Consider the following 22138-nt stretch of genomic DNA (forward strand, 5'->3'; position numbering starts at 1 on the left):
AGAATTAACTCACTGGAGACTTTTTTCCTCCCCTCACTCCCTGGAGTTACAAAGCTTAGGCAAATTGGCACTATGGTGCTATTGGATCTGTATTGCAGAGAAAATTCTCGCACAAGATTTATACAAGTTTCGAAAATGCAATGCCAAAAACGTGGGTAGAGGCATTCCTCACAAATATGCATAAACCCCTTGTATCATGAGATTTCTCCGAGAGCTGTAGATTATTCCCATCACTAGTAATAGGTTCAGAGCAATTGCTGCTATCCAAAGCTCACTTACATCAGCTGGGAAATAACTGTTACTTTGAAAATCCGCAGTGATCAGCTTTTGATTGAGTTGCTGCTTCAAGAAAAAGCAGTAGGGGAGACAATGAAAACAATTATAGATAGCAATGAGACCACTTGCTACTGTATCTACCTTCATAATTCAATTTAAACATTCCATTAGCTAGCAGGATAGCAAAATGGTTTGGGGTTTTTTGTCATAAATGCTGTAGATAATATTGCTTTTTTTCCCTTCCGAATTAATGCATTAGCTTTCAGAGCTTGAGGACATCCTCAGAGTGCTTGTCTCACTTACAGGTTGAAGCCTTTTAATAAGGTAAAAGGACACAATGGTGGATAGGCTATCAGCAGGGATAAGCTTAACAGTGAGTTTACCTGTTAAAACCCACAAAGGCTTCAAAATGTGCATTACTGTGCAGATGGGATTCACTCACCCACATTTGTCACATCTTAGTTCTTGGTATGCTGTAGCCTGTCACATCAGGTGTCTCATTTGGTCTCTCCTTTCAAGCCAGTGAAGGAAAGGCTCTTCCACAAGTCAGATCTCCCCATCCTGAGATTCATGTCAAGGATGGTGGTAAGCCCAGTGACATCATAGATGACCCTTCACCGCTGAGCTGATGGCAATCTGTTGCCCAGCGTTTTGTCAACATTGGGTGCAAAGTCCTGTTTGAACCAGTGCTAGCTGGAAGAGTGTCAGACTACTCTTAAAACATGACCCCTTTTCCTGCCTGCCTCTAGACAAGGTATAAATTTATCTGGTCTGAGAGGTTATAAATCATGCTTTGAGGGGCCAGGAGAAAGGAATGTGTTATTATGAGGAATTAGTACTCCATGTTTGCATTTCATTAGCGCTCAGAGGCCCCAGTCAAGATCATGATCTGGGGAGATGTAACACAAAGGGTGGGTGCAACAGTGAGAAGCAGGAAAGAGCTTGAGTTTTGGAAAAGGTCACAGGAGAGGAGGGCTTTTCCTGGCCCATCAGAGCGGGGCACGCCATGCAAGCAAGGCATCATGGAAGAAAGAGAAAGAAACTGGCATTCTGGTGATTAATGGCAAAGGAGGGAAGGGGTATGAGAGACATTAGTTTTACAAGCATATGGGATTTTGATGGAGTAAAAGCAGAAACTTAAATATCCCAGTCACTAACTCATGTCTTATTGAAACAAGATAGCTAAAGCCACTTAGAAAATGGTGCCAGCCAAGGTGGCCCATTCCCCCCAGTGCTGAGTGCTAAAAATGGAGTTTTACTTGGAAGATAATGGGAAACACATGAAAATCAAATGTGACAGGACTACTTTATCCTTATTCTCAGAAAGAAGAATTTGAGATGTGTAAGTGGTATTTTTTGATAGCCAAAAACATGTTTTCTTTGGATTAGATGTGTGCAGCAAATGGCAGAATGTTACGCATAGCCTACTATAAACATGCCCCTTGGGTGCCTTCATGTTAGAAAAGGCTTTGAATAGCAGACAACTTTTGTGTAGTTGTTTGCAACTTTATAGTCAACTCCAGTGGAATCAGTCAGTAGATAAAAGCACTGTTCCACCTCAGGGTAGAAGCTATCTTTCAGAAACAAAAATATTGGGATTTGTTCAGCACATGTAATAAAATTTCTTACTTCTGTATGTCTAGAGGTAGCTAAACAAAAAACATGCAGTAATCTTCCCCAATTTTTACAGATGGCACTCACTTCAGTTACTTTTAGCCATTTAAAAATTAGGAGCATATTCTCAAGAGCTTAAGTTTGCTCTGCAGTCAATGTAGGGAGACAGACACCATCAGAGGGGCTGTTTATCCCACCCTTTGTGGGGATAAGTTGAGCTGCTTTCTGTGAGTGGTGGAGAGCACCTTACAACTAAACAATTCAGTTTTAGGCAGATAAAATCAAGTGAAATGAATAACTTGCCAGAGGTCACATAGCCCACCAGTGGCATGGTTCCTGAGCTGAGTACTGGCTGGTGTCCAGGCTTCAAGCATGCCTACCCTGTTCTAACAGAATTTAGAGCAAAACTTATCCAAACTAGGGGCCAACCAGAGATTCTAGTTCAGGTCTGCAGCTGCAGCTTAGCAGCATTGGTGGCCCAAAACTGTTAATACTTCATGCAGATGAGCCCATCTGCAGGAGTTGCTAGGTTGGCCTCCAGATCAAAGACTCCACAAGGATGGCAATTGTATACACACAGGAAGGGATGATGCCTCCAGCTCCCCCATCCTCTTCTATCCTAACAGGGTCGAACCAAAGCAGCCACAGCTCTTGTTTAGGAGAAGGGGAAGAGGCATTCAGCTGGTCACCCTCTTCGCTGGGAGGAGGACAGTGGCTGGACCGAGGGGTTCCATCCCAAGGGACTGAATCAGCATGGGGCCACAGGTTAAGGTTCACTGAAAAACACCTACTTTGAGGCAATTCCAGGAAGAAACCTTGTCCCGGAACTCATTTTATTGCACACGGTATCAGTAGTTTGTAATGACACTTGCACCCCAAAATCACTTGAATGCAATTAATGCAATATAAGTAATTGCACGTAAATGACACATTTTTAGTGAAATGCCCATGAGTGTTGCAGAAATTTAAGGTCACTTGATAGACAGGGCTAGTGAAATCCCCCCTTCCTCCCAGGCTGTGTGTGATGTAGCGTACCTCTGAGGTATCCATGTAAACTCCACTCCCTGTGCTGATCAACAAAATACAGGGTCAGGTAATTAGTGCTTGTGATACTAGCAGATAGAGAGCTCAGAACTTGCCAGATCCTCTTTGGCCTTACTTCTTCCCTCACATACAAATATGCTTACCAGTCTAGAAGTATAACTAAGCCATTCTGATCCATATTTTCACTCTTATCTTTTCCAGCCACTTCCACCTCTACAACTGGAACAAGTCATCTCACGAAATGTGACATAAAGCAGAAAGCCTTCTGTGTAAATGGGGGAGAGTGTTACATGGTTAAAGACCTTCCAAACCCCCCAAGATACCTGTGCAGGTAAGAAATCCTATTTGATTATTTTGGTGGAGCCACCAAGTTCCAGAAATGCTTTTTCTTTAAAGGAGCACATGAACAATTGCTTTTCCTGTACTTGCGGCATTAGGTACTTCTTAATTTTTAAGTATGTGGATGTGAAAATAACTTGCCAAGAATGACCTCTGTGTTCTATATATGAGGCATAACAGAGGCTAACCAGGAAATCTTCCTATATGACATTGGCATAGCAAGTCCCATTGATGTTTGGCAGGAAGTAGCACAACTTGAGGCTTATTTTAGAAATAATTAAACACATACAATGCAAATAGCGAAAAAAGGTGTGTGTATAACTGCATTGGGTAAGTAACCTTGTTACAGGACAAACTGGTTATTTTTATTGTCTGCTGTAGTAACTGAATGTTTTCTGATGAGACCAGATTCACAACTGGAGTTTTTGCTATTGCGTTTAATTGCATAAAAAACGGTGAATGTCATGTTAATTGGTGGAGGTTTCTATTTCATGTGAGGATCTTGGTTCAGGAAGTTGTATGAATTTAGTTTTAACGGTGTGCTTGTGCACCTTTCTCAGGTCTTGGCCTGTGTTCTATCGGGCTGTTGCAATAGTCCATTATGTTGGAGAAGACTGGAGTTCACCTCCTGGCTGGTTAACACATCATGTAGCATTTGTCTCTGGAGCTGAACTAGTCCTAGTGAGTTATGGCTCTTCTCTGGCTTGAGAGGGAACTCAGGATTTAAACCATGGGAAACGTGATTGAACCTAGCAGGACTGAGCAGAAAGCAAGCACTTTTACTAAGGATATTACTGTTTTTCAGACAGACAGGAGACAGTGGTCAATAAAGACTGCCATCTGCTTTACCTGCAAAAATTTTCAGTCTGCTATGACTAAAAATCAGACTACACTTATTGTAGAAATGACTGTGGTGGGTGAGTTAGGTGAAGGTCTGTGATGCTTTCATTAGGCCAGGAAGACATTGACTGTTTGTTTCTGTTGTTAATTTTGAAAAAACAAACAAACAAAAAAACCAACAAAAAAACCCTCTAAAACAACACCCAAAAAACCCACGGACAGCAAATCCCACAATGTTCTGCTTTCCCTGTGAGTTTTCTTTTTTTTTTTTGTAGGAGGATGTTACCTGCACTTTATGAGCTTTGGTTTGCTTTGATTTTTCACAGATTGCTCTTTTGCTGAAAGTAATGAATATTTCATTGATTTTAGAATCATTTTTAGCTAAAGTGAGTATGGAAAAATTACTGGCTCTGGTGAATTGGATTCGTTTTTGAGAAAGAGAAGGAAAGATTTGTGTTAAATTTACATGATCATTATAAGCCAACAGTACAAGATGAGCAGTTTGCTAAGATTCTCCAGGGCATGTACGAGAACGTACCTGCCTGTTTCAACTTCCTATCCAAACATTGCTCAGAAAACTCCAGGGCAGCAGAGCTGAGCATCTTTCAGTCCTGCTAATAATTAGAATTGTCTTGACAGTTTCAGAGGTATCCCATTTTCATTGGCACTGGGACTTTAAAAAAAAAATAAAAAAATCAGTGTGTTTCTTTGATTTTATAGATTAGGTAATTTTTAATTAAAAGTCTCAGAGACACTTGAATGGAGTGGGTTGTGGGGTTTTTTCCCCACTTGTAGACAAGAAATAACCTTTAATTCTTCACTTGAATTGGAAGAAAAGGAAATTCCCACATTTGGCAGATGTGCTTCTCTCTGGGTGGCCCAAGACCTATTTGGAAAAAGCATCAGAGCTGTAAAATCAGAGAGGGTGAATCTCATTTACGGTAAGGCAATGGAAAAGGATTCTTATCCTGAGGACAGGCAGGGCCACTACTATTTTGCAGGGCTTTTTGTTATGCCCTCCAATAGTTGCCAGAACTGAAACTTTATGTCATATAGTGAAACAGGATGCAATACATCCACATAAAGAAATAGAAGTGTGAGTACTTGAAAGTGGGTGTACTAAGCAACTAAAGAGACAAAATATGATTCTCTTCTTATTTCATTAAAAATACAGATGTCTACTTTTAATTCTACTGTTCCAGTGTTAATTGAACTAAATACCTAACCAGTACACATTGCCTTCATTGTTCTGAGAAAATAAATCTTCCCCCAGAACATGCCTGTGGAAACAGAATGCTTGAAATATGGTACTTGCTCTTCATATTTCTGCCTCAGTAGCAAGTTCACATTTTTCCATATGGTCCATCTGTTGAGACAAAAACAAAATTTCTAAAGCATGAGCCATATAATTCTAAATTGGTTTTATCCCTAACCAAAAAAACATTACTCAGATTCACAACAAGCATGGAATTTTCCAAGTGATATCTCTGGTTTTGTAAACCCCCTATTCTATTAAAGAAAAAAGGAGTTCCTAAATCCATCTTCTGATAAAATCTAGCTATGTATTTAAAAAAAAAAAAAAAAAAGTGCTTTGTAAAATTCATAGTATAATGATCCAGACTGCATCAGATCTTGTTCTCACAGATACTGGTGTGAACTTCGAGAAAATTTCCTGCTTTCAAGAGGTAACCATGTGAAGTACTCAAGAAATGTGTGAAGACTTAGTAATGCATCGTGCGGCTGCATCTATGGTAGCATGTATGTTCCGTACATGTCTTATAGTTATGGCTCCAGACTGAACAAATTCTCAAAATACTAAAGATGAAAAAGGAAGCTTTGAGACTACTTAAACTAGTATATAAAATTTTCAGTAGTTTCATAGGAGCATGAGTCACGTTTTGAAAACCTAGATTTTGGAAGCCTGGACCTTACTGGCTTCTTACAAGGCTGTCATTCCTAAGTCATTTCTGTTCAGTTGGAAAAGGGTCCCCAAGATCACTTAAGACAAAAAATCAGATAGCTTCTTCAATAAACACAAAGTTAAGACCAGAATTCCTAGTATTTGTTTCTTACTTGAAGAAAAATCTATATGAATATAGTATCTGTTACGCTTTTAGAGTGTTCTTTTGAAGTATCCTACCATGAAGGCCTTGCTGGTCTGACTAATTGATTCCTTACTCACAGATATCATCTTTTGTAGCGCCTTTGTTGTTACTGAGGAAATGAGTTTACGTCAGAGTTTAACTGAAAGAAAATAGCGCTTCTTTCTAACAGAAGGATGCTGCTTCTTAACAGCAAAAGAGTGAATTACGTGCTTTTAAATGATATAGCCATTTTCTATATCCATTTTCATGTAAGGGTCCTGATGGAGTAGAAATTGACAGAAGGTTCCTGAAAACAGCAAAAGGAGAAAATTTGTTTCCATGATGACATGATGACAGTAAAAGTTCCAGAGATATCCATTCAATGGGAAGGATAGAAATACTAGTTCTGACTTAGGCTATGAAATGGACTACTAAATATGGAAGCATACTGCACTTCCCCTGAAAAAAAACATTCTTCCACAATGAATTTGCTTATAGGCAGTGCATGAAATGAAAATGTGAGGTCCTGATCCATTCAGCCACTCCTCTCGTGCTAAAAAACAGTTTGATGTTAATACTCTTGATGTTCTGAGAAGAGCCTTCTGAAACAGCAAATACTGCTGTTTGCAACTACTGTGTGTAGAGGAAAAAAGCAATTATTTTAGTATATGTGGTTTAGTATTGTGGTTTCAGCAGTAAATACAATAAATAAATAGTCCAAGTAACCTTTTCTTAGGCAAAAAGGAGATTATAAAGCTCTTGCAGCATAAATGTCTACTTGTTGCCCAGAGTTGCTTGACTCTACCTTTTACTAGTGTTATAAAAGAAAACGGTACATGGGTAATAACTAGAGATACAACAAGAAATACGTTCTCAAAACCTTGAGTAGGGCAAGGTGTTTTGAAAACAACACCATCTCAATCTGTTTGTAAAAGCACAGCCTAGAGTAAACAACCTGCCAAACAGCACTGGAAACAGTGCTGCGCTGCATATCTGAGCAATAAAATTCCTTCAGCACTCACACAGCAGGCAGGCTCAGCTCAGCTCTCGTCGTGGCTGGCTCACCCTGGATCACTTCTCAGCCACAGGCCCTGCAGTCCGTTTGCTGACAGTGGTTTCAGAGCGAGTATAAACACACCTGAACTGTTTCCAGCGCCGTCTCCACAGGGATGACTGCTCGCTACGGAAGCAATTTCAGCATTGTCTACACCAGTGGGCTGCAGGTTTTTTTCGGCACCTCCACAGCTGCACCAGCATCTGAAAACAAGCACAGATGGAGTAAGAAACCACCTCTGGCCAGTGGCAGGAGCAAAACCTGAGGCTTTTAATCAGCAGTATGTTCATTGGGATTGTGTAGGGTTGAGCCTGACAAACAAGATGTAGAGGTCCCTGTGAAGTGACAGCCAATGCAGATGTGAATACCAGCTTTCCAGGGATGGGTATTTAACAAGATCACTATAGTGCAAAATAAAGCTGAAATCAGGAGGATAAAACATTTTTACTCTCATTCAGTAACACAGATCAAAATGCTTTGATTTTGCCTTCTATCAAAGACACAAGAAGTCTTCTATCACGGAATCACAGAATTGTCAGAGTTGGAAGGGACCTCTAGAGATCATCTAGTCCAACTCCCCTGCCAAAGTAGGGTTGCCCAGAGCACGCTACTCAGGACTGCATCCAGGTGGGTCCTGAAAATCTCCAGAGAAGGGGACTCCACAAACTCCCTGGGCAGCCTGTTCAGGGCTCTGTTACCCTCACTGTAAAGAAGTTTTCACCCAGCAATATCGTCTTTTCGTGACAGAGTTATCTTTGTTCCATTTTTCTCAACTGAATATATCTGCAGAGACAGATCTCTCCAGGCTGGGTACTTAACCAAAGATGTGACCTTGGCTCTGATGAGCATAAACTCCCTTCCTTAACAATCAAGTAAGTCATTACAGCAAATCAGTTCCAAACATGTCCTCAAAATATACCTTAATTATACAAAATCATTCCTGTGTCGTTTATTTAAACAAGGTACTAGTGTTTATGCCTCACGCTGGTCCTCTGCCAAAGTGATTTTCTGGACATCCCACTTGTACAAGAGTAGCATCACTGATCCTTAGGGCTAGAGGTAATTGTGGAACACTGGAATTTGAAAAATCAGGACAGCTGGATAGAAGAGGTGGAGAACTGTTCTGAACAACGTGCATTTGCAAATAATAACGCTCTTCGGCACCTGACAAGTAAATGATGAAATCATTTGAAGGAAAGTCATGAAGGAAAAGTAGTCTAGCATCTGATTGGCAGCAGGAGAAAAAGAGCAGAGGATTCTTGCAGCATTGCAAACTCATGGAGAGCATCAGAGAGACAGGCAATGCAAGTGAGATGTATTCAAGGAAGCAAATATCAGGTAATTTCAGGTTATAAGCTGGGTAGGTGTGGGTAAAAGAAGGAGGAAGAAAGAAGATTGACATCTATAGCAGTTTTGTGTGGTGGACAGTCATTCATTATGTCTGAAGCACAGGAGCCTGTACTTCTATGGTGATATTTTGGGAGCCTGAGCTCTGCCCCAAAATGGAGGATAAAGTTGAAGGAAGAACTGACAGCCAGCAGCAGAAGAAAAGACAGGCAAAGAACAGAAGAGAAATTCCTTCACTATGACCAAGGAGTAATCTGCACTGAAGTTGTCCACAGAAGAGCTTATGAACTGAAAGGGCAGACAGCTGTGGGGCTTCAAATTTTGAGACCACTTCAGTTCTCTCATCTTATTTATTGACTGGACTGACTATTTTCCATTTGTCAGCCACGTTGAATGTACTTCCTGCCTTTGTGTTTAAGTTTGTCTTCTCCCATTTTTGGATTTTTTTGGCTTTTCTGTGATTGCTGTTGTAACCATTCCCCTTCAAAGGAAATTACTGGAAGACACAACATGTGATTACAGAAATAGGGAAATCATGATATTTTCATAGATTTTATGTGATTGGTGAAAGCAACAGTGTAAATTGCTGTTGCGCACTGCATTGCAAATTTTAAAAAACGCAATCTGGTCCCTTCATGAGGTAGAATAAACAATGAGCTGATGGACATTTTTGCTAGCCCTGATTCTTCTTTCTTTTTCAAAACAGACAAGCAAAAAGACTTTCTAGATTTTTTTCCTCTGGTGGATTTTTGCTGTAAATTTTGCAAAGTGTTATCTTCTGGAAAGGTTACACTTTCTCGGACCTTTTCCTGATCATTTTTCACTAACACCTAACCAGGAGGTCATTTAATGCACTCCCATCTCCATAGGCCAGCAGATGTCAGTCTGTTAGTGCAGCGGTTTTGGTGTACTATTGCTTATCACGTTTTTGCCCTTTAGGTGCCAACCTGGATTCACTGGAGCAAGATGTACTGAAACTCTGCCCATGAAAATCCAAAACCAAGAAAGTATGTTAAAATAATCTGAACTTTGCTTTCTTCCCCAACTACAGCAACAAAATCAATAGTACTTGGTGTTTTCACAGTTCAGCTGGAACTGGCCTCTTTACACACTAATTTATGACCTGATTCATTAAAGTAAAATCTGTACACCATGGCATTATTGACCTCCAAAATGTTCTCATTTGCGTGATTTTTGATCTTTCCATCCATTTGCAGATGCATTTGTATTGCACACATTGGCAGCTTTCTTGTTTGGGAGACTGCTGTAAAGTGCAACCCTAAAAAAGCAAACTTACGAAGATGAGTGATATACAGATCTTGTGTCCTCGCTGCCTTGTGGAAAGTGCATCCTAAAAGCAATTTGGGCATTTGGAATGGTGAATTTCTGTCTCACATCTCGAAACACACTTTGATCTGGATTGGTTTGGTTTTGGCTGGTTTTTCAAGGGGGGGGTGGTATTTCATTTCCACAGAGCAAATGAGTTGCTCTCAACACATTGAGCCATTTTGACACACTAAACTGAGATTCAGTTTCTGAAAGTGAACTCACCAAGTCTTATCAGTTCACACTGAAGGAGCTTCTTTCTTAGCATATATTCACCTCTTCTCTTTTCTCTGTTTTTTCTCTACCATTTTTTTTTGTTTGTTTTTCCTCTCAGGTGCCCAAATGAATTTACTGGTGATCGCTGCCAAAACTACGTAATGGCCAGCTTCTACAGTACGTCCACTACCTTTCTGTCTGTGCCGCAGTAGAAGCATGCTCAGTCAGTGCTGCTTTCTTGTCGCTGCATCTTTCCTCCAGTTTTTTTTTTTTAATCTGTAACTAGATTTGTTGCCTAAGGCCTAATATTGATTGTCTCTGCCTTTTGCATGAAAATGATAACAAAAAGCAATTGCAATACTCTCCTGGATTGTTTGGCATTGAGGTTATGCGGAAATGCAAGACTTAGGAATGCTGTGAAATTAACACTGAATGGTGTGATACGGACTCCCCACTGACATGAAGCAGTAAAAGTGCAAAAATGATATTTTCAAAGTCTCATATTTTATTTGCCACAAAAAGCTTATGAGCCTCTCTACAGGGCAGTACTCCCCCAACAAAGGGACAGGTAGCTAATCCTCTGCTTGCATATGAGATTTGTATTTGGACCTACAAGTTAAAGGTAATTGACATCGTTCCTAATGAGCATATGCCAAATAGGATCAAAGTGCTCTTCCTCCTCATTGTCCAACTTACAGAAGAAAGAGCACAGAAAGAAAAAGAAGGGGGGGATAGAAAGCATAAAGAATGGGCTCTGACATATTTATTTGTGGATAACAGGTGCAAGGGATCAAGTATTACAGAGCCAGATTAATTGGCCAAAGAAATGTACCACACACATGCGCACACACATGCACACAGAGAAGACTCTATGTCAGACTGCTGGTAGAATCAGCACTGCAGTCACATATCTCATAAGCTTTCCCATGGAGGGACGGGTTAATTATTATTACTTGTCAGGGAGGAAACAGAAAGTACACTGAATATTTATTTTCTCTCATTGGTTATAACAAAGTCAAAGGTAACATATAAGAAAATTGCTTAGATCTTACATTTTAATGCATGTGTACTCTTCATAATTAATTGTCGCTGGCATCAGAATGTACTATGATCTAAGAGCAGTATTATAGGACCTATTTTTTTGATGGATTACTTGCCAGCACAGAAAGATTTCAGAGACTATAGGCTAGCTTAATTTAATTTCCATTAGTATACAGGACAAAAAGCTGTTAGCATGTGCTGGACATTTTGGAGCCTGAAGAGATGCATAGGTTCTCTTTTATACTGATGGTTGAAAAATGTCCATACATAATTCATACTACCCATCATGGAAGCTGCCCATGTAAATCCCAAGAGTGTTGACTGGAGACCGGACCTTCCAGCATTCAAGTGTGTATTTTATGCCCTTTTTTAAAAGCTTTATTAGCGTGAGTTATTTTTAAAATGCCTCTGGTTACTATGGATTTGAAAATTTTTTTGCTGTTACAGTGTTTAAGTTTACCAATTGTTAGATTTAAATGGCCTTTTATGTGTATTGTGGTAAAAAGTGCAATTAAGGCTTTCATATCTTAGATGAATCATTTAACAAGAGGTGGTGTAAAGATATAAGATCCATTTTTTGCTGCTGATTTCACCCTGAAAACTATGGAAGAATTGTATGTTGATGAGAAATTCATTTCACTACCCATTAAAAAAAAAAAAAAAAAAAAAAAAAAAAGGTTTAGGGGGGTTTTCCTTCATTAGTTTTTCAGTTTCCTAACTCTGGTTGGGATTTTTAAAGTAATCTTTGGGTGGTAGACACCAGGCTGAGATTTTCTGAAGTTGCCTCCGTGGAAAAGGAGTAGATTCCCCTGCCTTACTGCAAGAGCTATGGTAAACTGCAAGTACCTAAGCTGGTCCAGCCCTCCTCTCCTTGAAAAGCACTGGCAGGAGAGTGTAATACTACCTACCTCAGGCTACTCTGAGAGCCCCAGGCAACAGCTATGAGATTCTGGCAGTTTTGCCTACCCTGCATCTGCAGTATAATATCAGGTTTATTAAACTGCTACAAATCTTAAAATAACATTTTTGGAAAGGGTCCAGTGAGGGTACATTTATATTTAAAAAAAAAAAAATCAATGAAGAAGCATTTGTATGACTTTTTATTATTACGCACAGTGCAGACCGGAGCATACAATTAAAAAGGGGACTTAGAATGAGAGTTGTCTTCAATGTTGCAAATTTGCAAAGGCAAATGTTGCGTTTGGGGCTTCAAGTCAAGCTTATATTTTGCACCTAGAGTGCAGATGACTAACTTAGCTCTGTAAATACTGCTTCTGTAAAATACAGAGCAAATTGGGATGTTAAATGGCATAAATGCCAGTAGGAAACAAAAGTGTACATGTGAACTATGCAGTGCTATCTAATTTTATGTGCTTTCAGAAAGGTCCTTCTTCATTTGGAAGGAAAGTGTTGATGGGGTTCCGCACCAAGTTTGCATACTGTTGAGCTGTTACTGTCTGATGGCTCTGTATTTGGCTGTAGAGAAAAAGCCTCAGAAATCTGCCCTGGAGTTGGTATTTTTAAGAGTCCTGAAGTTACAAGCTTTGCTGAGGGCCTTTTGCAAGATCAAAACAAGGCCAATGCTAAGCATTCTGGAAATCTCCTGTCCCAACAGAAGGCAGGACTAACTGGCTTATCTTGACAGTGGTTTGGTTAGCCCTGGAGGATTCACTTATCATGGTGCACTAGAAATGTGTTGAAAACGGACACAGGAAATTAGGTGGCTCTCCATTTTAAGAAAGTTCTTCCATAGAAATGCCTTTCCTTTCTGTCAGTGGAAATGTGAGCATAACTGGGAAGGGATGTGAGGAAGACTACTGGAAAGCACATGTTTAGGCTGACTGTCCCTTGGCTTCCAGCTTTGCAAACACTCCAAACCACAGGATGACTTGCTGTGACTGAGAAGTGACAGCTCTTAGATTCTCTACTGCCACAGTTACCTCCAGCAGGAAGGAAGACTAGACTGTGCTAGTTTTGCTCGTCTCCAGAGTCTGGCTGGCAGACGCTGTAATGTCCTTCCCTTGAGCACAGCTGCTACCAGGTGTATTCCCCAATACCCTTGGATGCGGCAGCAGTTTTGACTTTGAGGGTCGTGGTCCACCATTGATCCATAAGACACCAGAAAGTGGTCCAAAAAAGTATTGCAAAAGTACATGCAAATGTATTTTCTGTATTTGAATGTTCACACATTCACTCCCTTAAAGGCAAGGAAGCAAAGCAAATGGAGGAAAACAAATGTAATGAATTACATTTAAAGTTTGAGCTATTTTTTTGTAGCTATGCATGAGAACTCTTATAGCAACACTGTGCAGAATGATCCTTGGGTTAAGAAACACTGGTGGAGCCTTGATTTAATGGGAGGTTGAGAAAACTTCTCTAGACCATATCAGAGGTAAAATCTTTGTCCTCCCAGATACCCCAGATGGGCCGAGGGCCCCATCCAAATGGCCAATTGACTTGCTTACTTCACTAGTTAACAGTTACATATATGTTGTAAATATAGAACAACTTGTGGGGCATGAGCCATCTCGGTCATGAATTGAATGTGGTCCCTGCCTTCCTGAAGGCAAGTATTTCAGCATGGGACACCAGTTTAAACTGTGACCATTTCAGCTCTGCCATCCTTGGTGAGCAAGAGGGACAAAAGGAAATTTCTGTTTTGATGACAGGCCTTGTCTCATACTGTCAAGATGAGACTGGTCAAGAAGTTAAAGGAGGCAGGAGTTGAGTAAAGCTGTGATATTCCTGAGGGATCACCAGAAGTGCTGTTGCTCTGTAATGACCTCAATTTTTCAGTCTTTCCACATAAACTACGGATCTTCAAAAGTCAATTTTTCAGCAATTCCATTAGCTCAGTATTTCTGTGTATATTCTGTATATTTCTTAAGTGCTCACATTTGTATGATGGTACTAGACAATCTTACCTGAAATTTTCATTTTCTGAAGCCATTCAGCACCCTAAATGTTCACTCTTTATGTGCTGAGATCAAGATCCAAAATTATATGAACAAATTTGAAAAATGTCATTTTCCATCTTCTGCTCAAGGCCAAATAAGACACTTTTTCACTATAAACTGCTCACTTAATGCTCATTAAATGCTAAAATTGCTATGACAGAATACTGTAATTAAGAAAGGACAATTCTATACTCTGAAACTCGAATCAGTTGTAGGGTAACACTTTTACAGGAGCCATAGGATATAACATACAAGTTCAAAATTGATTTTGGAGCCTGAGTACCACTGAAATGAACCAAGATTTAGAATCCAAAGTGGATCCTAAGCCTCACAAAGAGACACTGCATCCCAGCCCCTGAAGCAAAGTTGGCCAGCAGGTGTTCCTCTGTGATAGTTTGGGAATTTTAGTTTGTTTTCAATGCAGATTACATGAAAAAGAAACTTTTTTAGAATTTCTCATTACCCACAGAACACATTTAATAAGAAAACTAAGCAATAGCTTAAGAAACATGGCACCTTTATACATCAGAGGTGAAATTGGTCTCCCTGGACTTCTCTGCTGCTGCATGCAGTTGATCCAAATGAGTCCGTCCTTTGTCAGGTGTGAGGTTGTCACACAAACCTATAACTGTGCTCACCCCTCACTGGGCATGTCCCCAAGCTACCCAACCCACCCCACTCTATAGAGTAGCCACCCAAAATCTTGGGTGCCCAGCAGCCATGGCACCACTCACAAACACAGCACACTGTCCTGGAGGACCTGTTCCAGCATTTCCAGGCATTATACCCTTGTTCTGTAGACGTGCTACAATATATCCAATGAGTTGTAGTGGTAGGCCACTTTTTTGAAAAAAAACACCTGCTTCCCAAACATTTTATCTTCCAATACTGCCACCACAAAAATCACATCCAGAATGAAAACTGAGTTATTCAAATTAATTGTATTTCTTCTTAGAGCACCGGGGCAAATATTCAATAGAAACCGCATTGTATGTAAAAAGTATGCAACACTATTGGGTTACATAGGAAAAGATCAAAAATAATGACCTGCTTATAGAATGAGAAGTGTTTGGATATTCTACTTGCTTTTAATCAGGTCTAGGGAATGTAGCTAGGAATACCAAAGATAAATAAGAGCTACATGGCATCTAGGTTTGGATAAGCAATGCATGTTTCTTCAGCATGTTTTCTTGTTAGGACCTTCAGCCAGAATATATTCCCATTCTAAGTACCAGCTTTCCATTGAATTAATTGAAATAGAAACTGCATGATATGAATGACTTCCCGTAAAATTAAATTACATCCAGTTTAGGTATCCTACCTGTAAGCAAGCATAAGTACAACAATATATATGCATGGGCATGTCATTCATTTTATTGAAGAGTTAACCAAGCTTTCTATGCAACTAATATATATCGTTAACAGTGTTCATGCAGGCGTGTAATACTGGCTCTTTAGGAAGAGACCTGGATGGATTCCATTTTACTTAACCCTTAAAATGTTACTGATTAGCAGGAAAAAATTGGCATTCCCAATGTCTACAACCTACATAAACAATCAAACATTTGGTCAGAAAATTAGGATTGGATTTAAATTTCACAGCACACAAGGACAAAGTGAGAGCTGTTATTGTGTTGGACCCCTGGGAAGGGTCTCCTAGGGTACCTGCCAGGGGAAAAACTTGTCTTCCTCCTCATCACCGGCTGCTGGGGCCTGGGAGTACTAATTTAGGTATGTGATCCTTGTAAATGGCATCAGGCCCTACACCCCAGAGTGCATCCAGCTGGCCAGTGGGTGGTTCTGCTGATGCTGCGCAGCCCAAAGGCAGGGGAAAAGGCATTGGCTCTTTATTTTCAAGAAAGAAGAGCCCCACTGCAGTCAGATCCAAAGCTGAGAAGCTGCTGAGGAAACAGTCCCAGCGACCTCCAGGTTGCAACCCACAAGAGCAAGCAGCCACATGCCTGGGACAGGAGCAGGGCCAGAAGGGAGGGCAATGCATGACACATTTGCAGGGGAATGCCATCCCTGTGCTTTCACGATTCCACCTGAAAACCATCAGCCATTTCACATGGCATCCTCAGGCTGAAGCCTGCTTTATCTTAGTAAGATCTTTAAGGGTTAGTGGTTCCTGCTGTGTTCCCTGCACTGTGGCTGTTCAGATCCCCTGTATGTATTGTGGTGTGTAACCCATGCAGAAGGTCTGGTCATGTAGCTTACAGAGGTGCAACTGAGCACTGTCCACATAGCCATATGCCCCTTTGTCCTGTTTCATGTGCAGACACAGAATAGCCATGATTCTTATATGTGATTTATTTTTGAGTACAGTGTATTGCTCTTTTCTGAAACTTTTTCCTTTTTCTTTCTTTTTTTGTCAACTTTCTGCATTGGCAGAGCATCTTGGGATTGAATTTATGGGTATGGACCAATCATTCCTTTTAGCCTGCAGATTTTAGAGCCTGAGAGATAAACCCCTTTTTATTTTTTTTTCTCCACCTCCCCTTTTCAATTCCTAACCAATTTCTTTATGCTTTAGAAGGGATCATACAGCTATAACAATCACCCTTATCAAACGTTAGCAGAGATCAGCTCACTAAAATGGTAATAGTGATAGGATATTCCAGACCTAAGGAGTTCTAGGAAATACTGAAGTAATCGTAACATAGTGTACATTCATTTTTCTGCTGTGTAATTTTGACTAGTTTTGACGTTTGCTTTTGCCGAGTTCTTCTAGGGTTGCCAGATTTTAGAAACACTGTAAATATTAAGCAAAAATACTAACTACAAAAAGATCAGCTGTTATAGCCACTGAAAATTCTGCAAATTTACAGTTTTGAGCTCTGGTTACCAGGTAAAGTTTTATGTCTAAACCGACAGCTAGATATGTAAATCAGATGCATATACATATGTGTAAATTATATACATATACATATTTATTTCTAGGTCTATAAATTAGAAGTGAACTGAATTTTTTTTTTAAATTTAAGTAGAGGTTTATAGCTAGACTCCATATTCTCAAGTCAGCAAATATATACAATAGTTCTAATACTAAACTCATATTGCACTCAACCAAGAACATTGGCAGTGGTTTCTATTTTTACACTTCAGCTTAAATATAATAGAACTAGGTCTTCTAAGTTCTCTTCATGAATAGACTGTACTTACCTGACTAACATTTAGTAATCAGGAGTACAAATAATGCATCTCTTGAATAGGCTAACTTGAAATTGAGGTCAGTTTTAGTATGACAACTCCTAAAATTGTCAGCAAATGAGAAGAACCAGGTAGTGTTGCTTTTCACACAGTTTTAGTTCATGTTCCTGTTAAAAATGCCCCCACAACATGTCATTAGTTCAAGCTGTGAACTGAGGAAAACCCATTACAAGTTCAGATTTTAAAAATCTCTCACAACCCAGCTTAGTATTACTGTTATTATTATTACAAGATAATATTAATTCTCACTCATATATACTAGAAGATATATGCCTACATTAACATACGAGAAATTAAATTAAAATCCATTAAAAAAACAATTTGTGAATTTTGCTTTATATATGAAGTTATATCAGTAGAACCACCTCTTGAAATGAAATTCTTTTAAAAATGCTCAGAGACCCATAAGAAGAAAAACTTCAAAATGGAGCAAATTTAAGACCATATGTATCATCAGTTATGTGTAATTTAGGGCGACATGAAAATAAGTGCATAATGTGCATGTTCGAAAGGCTTCACATAGAGGCATTTAATATCTTGGCTAAAGTCTCGTGTTGATTTGATTTTCCTAGCATTCTGCGGGGGGGAAAAATGTATTCAAATGATTTTTAATACTTAACAGGCGAAAACGTTTTCTAAATTCTCACTGCACAGACATTCCTCTATGGCCTTTTCCCCAAGGCTGCTATTAATTATTTTCAAGCTCATTTGATGAGCACTTTAAATACAGCATATGCTATTTGTTGGGCGTCGTCACCTGGCTCTGTAGATGTTAACACCCTGTAGAGAGAGAGGGCAGTTTTGGGGCCATACCCAGTATACCTGCAAGTGCCCCATGGGAGTTCGGTCCCTGCTTCACAAAACTCTTCTGGCCTTAAACAGAGGCCAAGGCTCATTCTGGAGGCACCACACCGCCTGCAGAGTGGTGGCCAGGATCTCTGATCACGTCCCAACAGTCAGCAGCCCTTACCAACCGCAGCAGTTGTCCCCCCGCTTCCCCAAGGACACTCAGGCATCCCCCTGCTGTCCTGGACAGTGAGACCCTGTTAGCCAGGAGGAGAGCCAGGTTTACATGGGAGCTTGCTGGTTTGCTGGGCAAGACACACCTGGACATATGTGCCTCTCCAGGCAGCCATTCCTCTCCCATGGCTTGAGGGAGGGCATGGCAGCGGCACTGTTCATGCAGCCTGTGTCAAGCTGGATCATCCTAAGGGCCTCATTTCGAAGGGCACGGGAGGAAATTAATGCAATGAAAGCAGACCCACGGGTTTACCTCACCATGCCCATCAAGACCTCCAGTCCCAGCAGACCCGCTGGTGTGAGGAGCGTTGCTTAGGACTGCATCCACAGCCCCGGTCCCCTGCTGTGGGCAAGAGCCCAGGAGCATCCAACACACAAGGGACAAGCCTCAACCCACTGGCAGCCTTAGTAAGGCCATCACTGGCCAGCCTGGCTCATTTGCAGCACCTTCAGCCTGGATTAAACCTCCTGGAGTCAGTGGAATGTTTCCCTGAGTATAAATAACCAAGAAGAATGTCCACTGTTAAGTAATCTTCTTCCTCTCCCCTTCCCTCCAGAAAAACAAGTTGATATGTTCTTATTCATTTTGCTTTCACAAGCTAACAGCTGACAGCATGAACCAAAAAAAGGAATAATTCAAAGCCTTTCAAATTTGCCCATAAATTGCTTAGCGCGATGCTCCTGTTTCCTGTGACATCCTCATAATACACCATTGCCATGGCTAACTAATAAGCGCTTTCAGAAGGGGCAAAACTGGGAAGGGGATCAAGTGCCACTAACTAGCCTAGGCGAGGAGTTATGCTGTATGAGAAATCCCTTCACACTATGCTTCAACCCTTTTTTTTTTGTCCCCAAGCTTTTCTTCACTCTGTTTTTTCCAGTATCAAGCATGCTGTGCCAGGCCTGCAGTTGACTTCTCAACTCTTTAACCTTGTCTTTCCCTATATTTCACTTTCCTCTTTCTCTCTTTATCTTTGTTTGGTTTGGAGTATCAGCCCTTTCTTCCTTCCCTTTTTTGACTTTCTGTTCTTGGAGTTATAGTTTTGTTTTCTTTAATACATTTTTGCAGCATCCTTGTTTTACCAAACTCACTTCTTCCCTGCCCCCTCTCCCCTTGTTAATAATCAGTGCTGTTAATTTTGTCTGACAGTGCTCATGACCTGTTTGCTGGTGTTTTGGTTTAGAGTGGGTTTGGCTTGTATCACGAATTCGTTCCATAGTAAGGTGCATTGTATCAGAGAAATGAAGATTTCTTTTTGCTTTGTCGTATGTTGCATGGAATATTTGCCATTTGCCCATAGCAACTTCAAAACTAAACTAGAGAAGCCCAGGAAACACACTGTAAGAACGACTGCTCCTTCTTCAGTAGAGAGCATTTTCTCCTGAACTGTCTTGGCATTTTTGACAGCACATCATTTAAGTGCCTGAGATTGGACAGAGACCCATGACACATGTGAGAGACCGTTGTGTGTCTCTGTACGTCCTGATGAATTGCCCCACAGACCTTTTATGTACATTTAAGTCCCTTCCAGCAGGAATAATGCTGGCATTTATCCCAAAGATAGTGCAGTGCTGTGCAGCTTTTAGTCATTCATTTATTTTTAATCACCTGATGGCATTCCAGCTGTGGTCAATATTGCAGTCTGACCTAAGGCCACCCATCCAGTATGGATCCTCCAGGGCGAGTTTTCTGGACTGCCTGCTTCATCAAAGGGCTAGATGCCTGTTTTTGTTCCTAAAAGTAGGAATGCAAATCTGCATCCTCAAAGCACCGACACCGAGCATGCCTCTGTTTTAGCACTCCTACATAAAGTTCCCCAGCATAGCATGCAGCAATGCTCTCTGCCAAGCGTGAGTGAGGCAGGAATGCATGGGTAGCTCCAACCCAAACATTACCAGTGCAACAAACATCTTTATAATAGTGAAATGTCTCTGATGAATGAGATCAATAACTAGTTGTCATCACTGAGCAAGCTGCCACCCTAGATAGAGCAGTTCCTTTGTTGGACACAAAGAGACACAAGTAGAAACACAGCACTTCTCTGATACAAAGCACTGCTGATTGTTGATATTGCTGTGTTTTTGGAGGAGCACTGGAGAAAAGAGTCTGAATTTTGTGACCAGAGCTCAAAACCTATCTTCCTTTGCATTGGTGATATAATTATAAGCCAAGCTCATGTCTCAAATACAGAAAGTTATTTTGAAATATCTCCTGTAAAGACAACTGAGATATAAATTGACGTGGGAGCAGAGGGACATTGGCTATAAAAACAATCCAAAAAAGATAATAAGAAAATAAATTTCTCTTAAGGCCCATAAAATTGGCCTTCATTCCAGCTGTCTTTGCAGAGTAAAACTTCCAAAGCATTTGCAAATACATGTTATTACCTTAGTGCGTTGCATTTTTATTTCCAGCAAATGCTGAGTGTTTGTTAATTGTGAAGTTGTTTGGTAGATGTTACTCCTGTTGACTTAAATAAAAAAAAAAGATTACTTTTGACTATAATTGTATGGATGATAACTCATCCCCAGTAATGCGTTAAGAGCTTATGGTGTAGTCTCATTCTCCTTGCAGTCAATAATGAGTTTGCCTGAAGTGTGGTGGCTGTGTTTCGGTGTGGCTGTTTAATATGTGCAGTGGTTTGTAGCATGCCAGCTGTTGACTGTGTGCTCCTTGCCTAGCCATCCTCCATGTTGTGACCTTCTCTGTTTTTGTCCCTTTCTAGAAGCTGAGGAACTGTACCAGAAACGGGTGCTGACCATAACTGGCATTTGCATTGCTCTTCTAGTAGTTGGCATCATGTGTGTTGTGGCCTACTGCAAAACCAAGTAAACTTTTCTCTTCTTTTATGTATCTGTGGTTGTTGGTCAGGGCCTTCCCAGCTGACTGCAGCTTCTAGTCTGCTGAGCATTATGTTGTTTGTGGGTTTCTCCAGAGTTCAGCTGAAGAGACAAACTTGTGGCCAGGCTGCTCTGGTCCAAGCTAGATGGGTGCAGGTCTCCATGACACTCAGCAGTGCAAAAATGAGACAGGTATCCAAAAGGTTTTTCACCCTTCAAATGTGACTCTAGCAAATCTCACTGACTTGCAGTTCTTTGTCTATCACCCATTCCAGCTGGTTTCCCTAGCTGGAAAGGAACAAACCCCAACACTGGAATCATGTTACTATCCAGCAGTAAATTTTACACATCAACCTAGTTTGTTTGTACTCAAAGCAAGATTAACGGTTACTAAACACCAAAGGCCAAAGAACTGAACACAAAAGTACTCCCAATGCAAAAGTAGGCATTTAAATGCGTTCTGTGAGTCTCTGTAAATTACTGGGGGTGACTCTCAAACACGCATGAGACACTCTGGACGATAAATTACAATGAACATCAGCAGAATTTGTGCTGCCAAAACTTCTGGCTGCTCCTATAAATCTCCCCACCAAAACACAGAAAACCCATATCATAAATCTTCCACATCGGGATAAACCTGATTTACTGCTGCAAGGACTGATTGGCAGTTGGGTTGTTGGTTTTCATTTTAAGCCCCACAAATAATGGATGTGTTAAAAGGGGGGGAGAAAGGGAACCATTTGCCCCCCTACATGCTGCTCCCACTTACAACCTTGTGGAACAAGTGGGAATGACTGAAACAGTAAAAAAGAATCAGATCAATACTGCTTTTAGAAATGACAACTAGCAAGACAGGGTAGCTTATCAATCTTTCCCTCTCCAAAGTTCATCAAAATCAGCCAGGGCATACCCATGAATGAAGTAAAAGT

The 22138-nt window shown here is 40.6% G+C and overlaps 1 protein-coding gene across 6 annotated transcripts in view; it reads left to right on the forward strand.

Annotated features, from left to right (window-relative positions):
• NRG1 (neuregulin 1) overlaps nt 1–22138 on the forward strand; it is a 312373-nt gene that overhangs the window by 266024 nt on the left and 24211 nt on the right. For 3 of the 6 annotated variants that reach the window (XM_014958107.1, XM_014958103.1, XM_014958104.1), the window contains 4 exons: nt 3136–3265; nt 10259–10317; nt 16530–16553; nt 21095–21197. In XM_014958107.1, coding sequence (XP_014813593.1) covers nt 3136–3265; nt 10259–10317; nt 16530–16553; nt 21095–21197 — 316 coding nt within the window. Of the gene's footprint in view, nt 1–3135; nt 3266–10258; nt 10628–16529; nt 16554–21094; nt 21198–22138 lie in introns of those variants that run through there. The other 3 variants (XM_014958105.1, XM_014958106.1, XM_014958108.1) reach the window with 3 other exon arrangements.

This window comes from Calidris pugnax, unplaced genomic scaffold, assembly GCF_001431845.1.
Source record: "Calidris pugnax isolate Ruff unplaced genomic scaffold, ASM143184v1 scaffold317, whole genome shotgun sequence".
NCBI classification, from domain to species: Eukaryota; Metazoa; Chordata; class Aves; order Charadriiformes; family Scolopacidae; genus Calidris; species Calidris pugnax.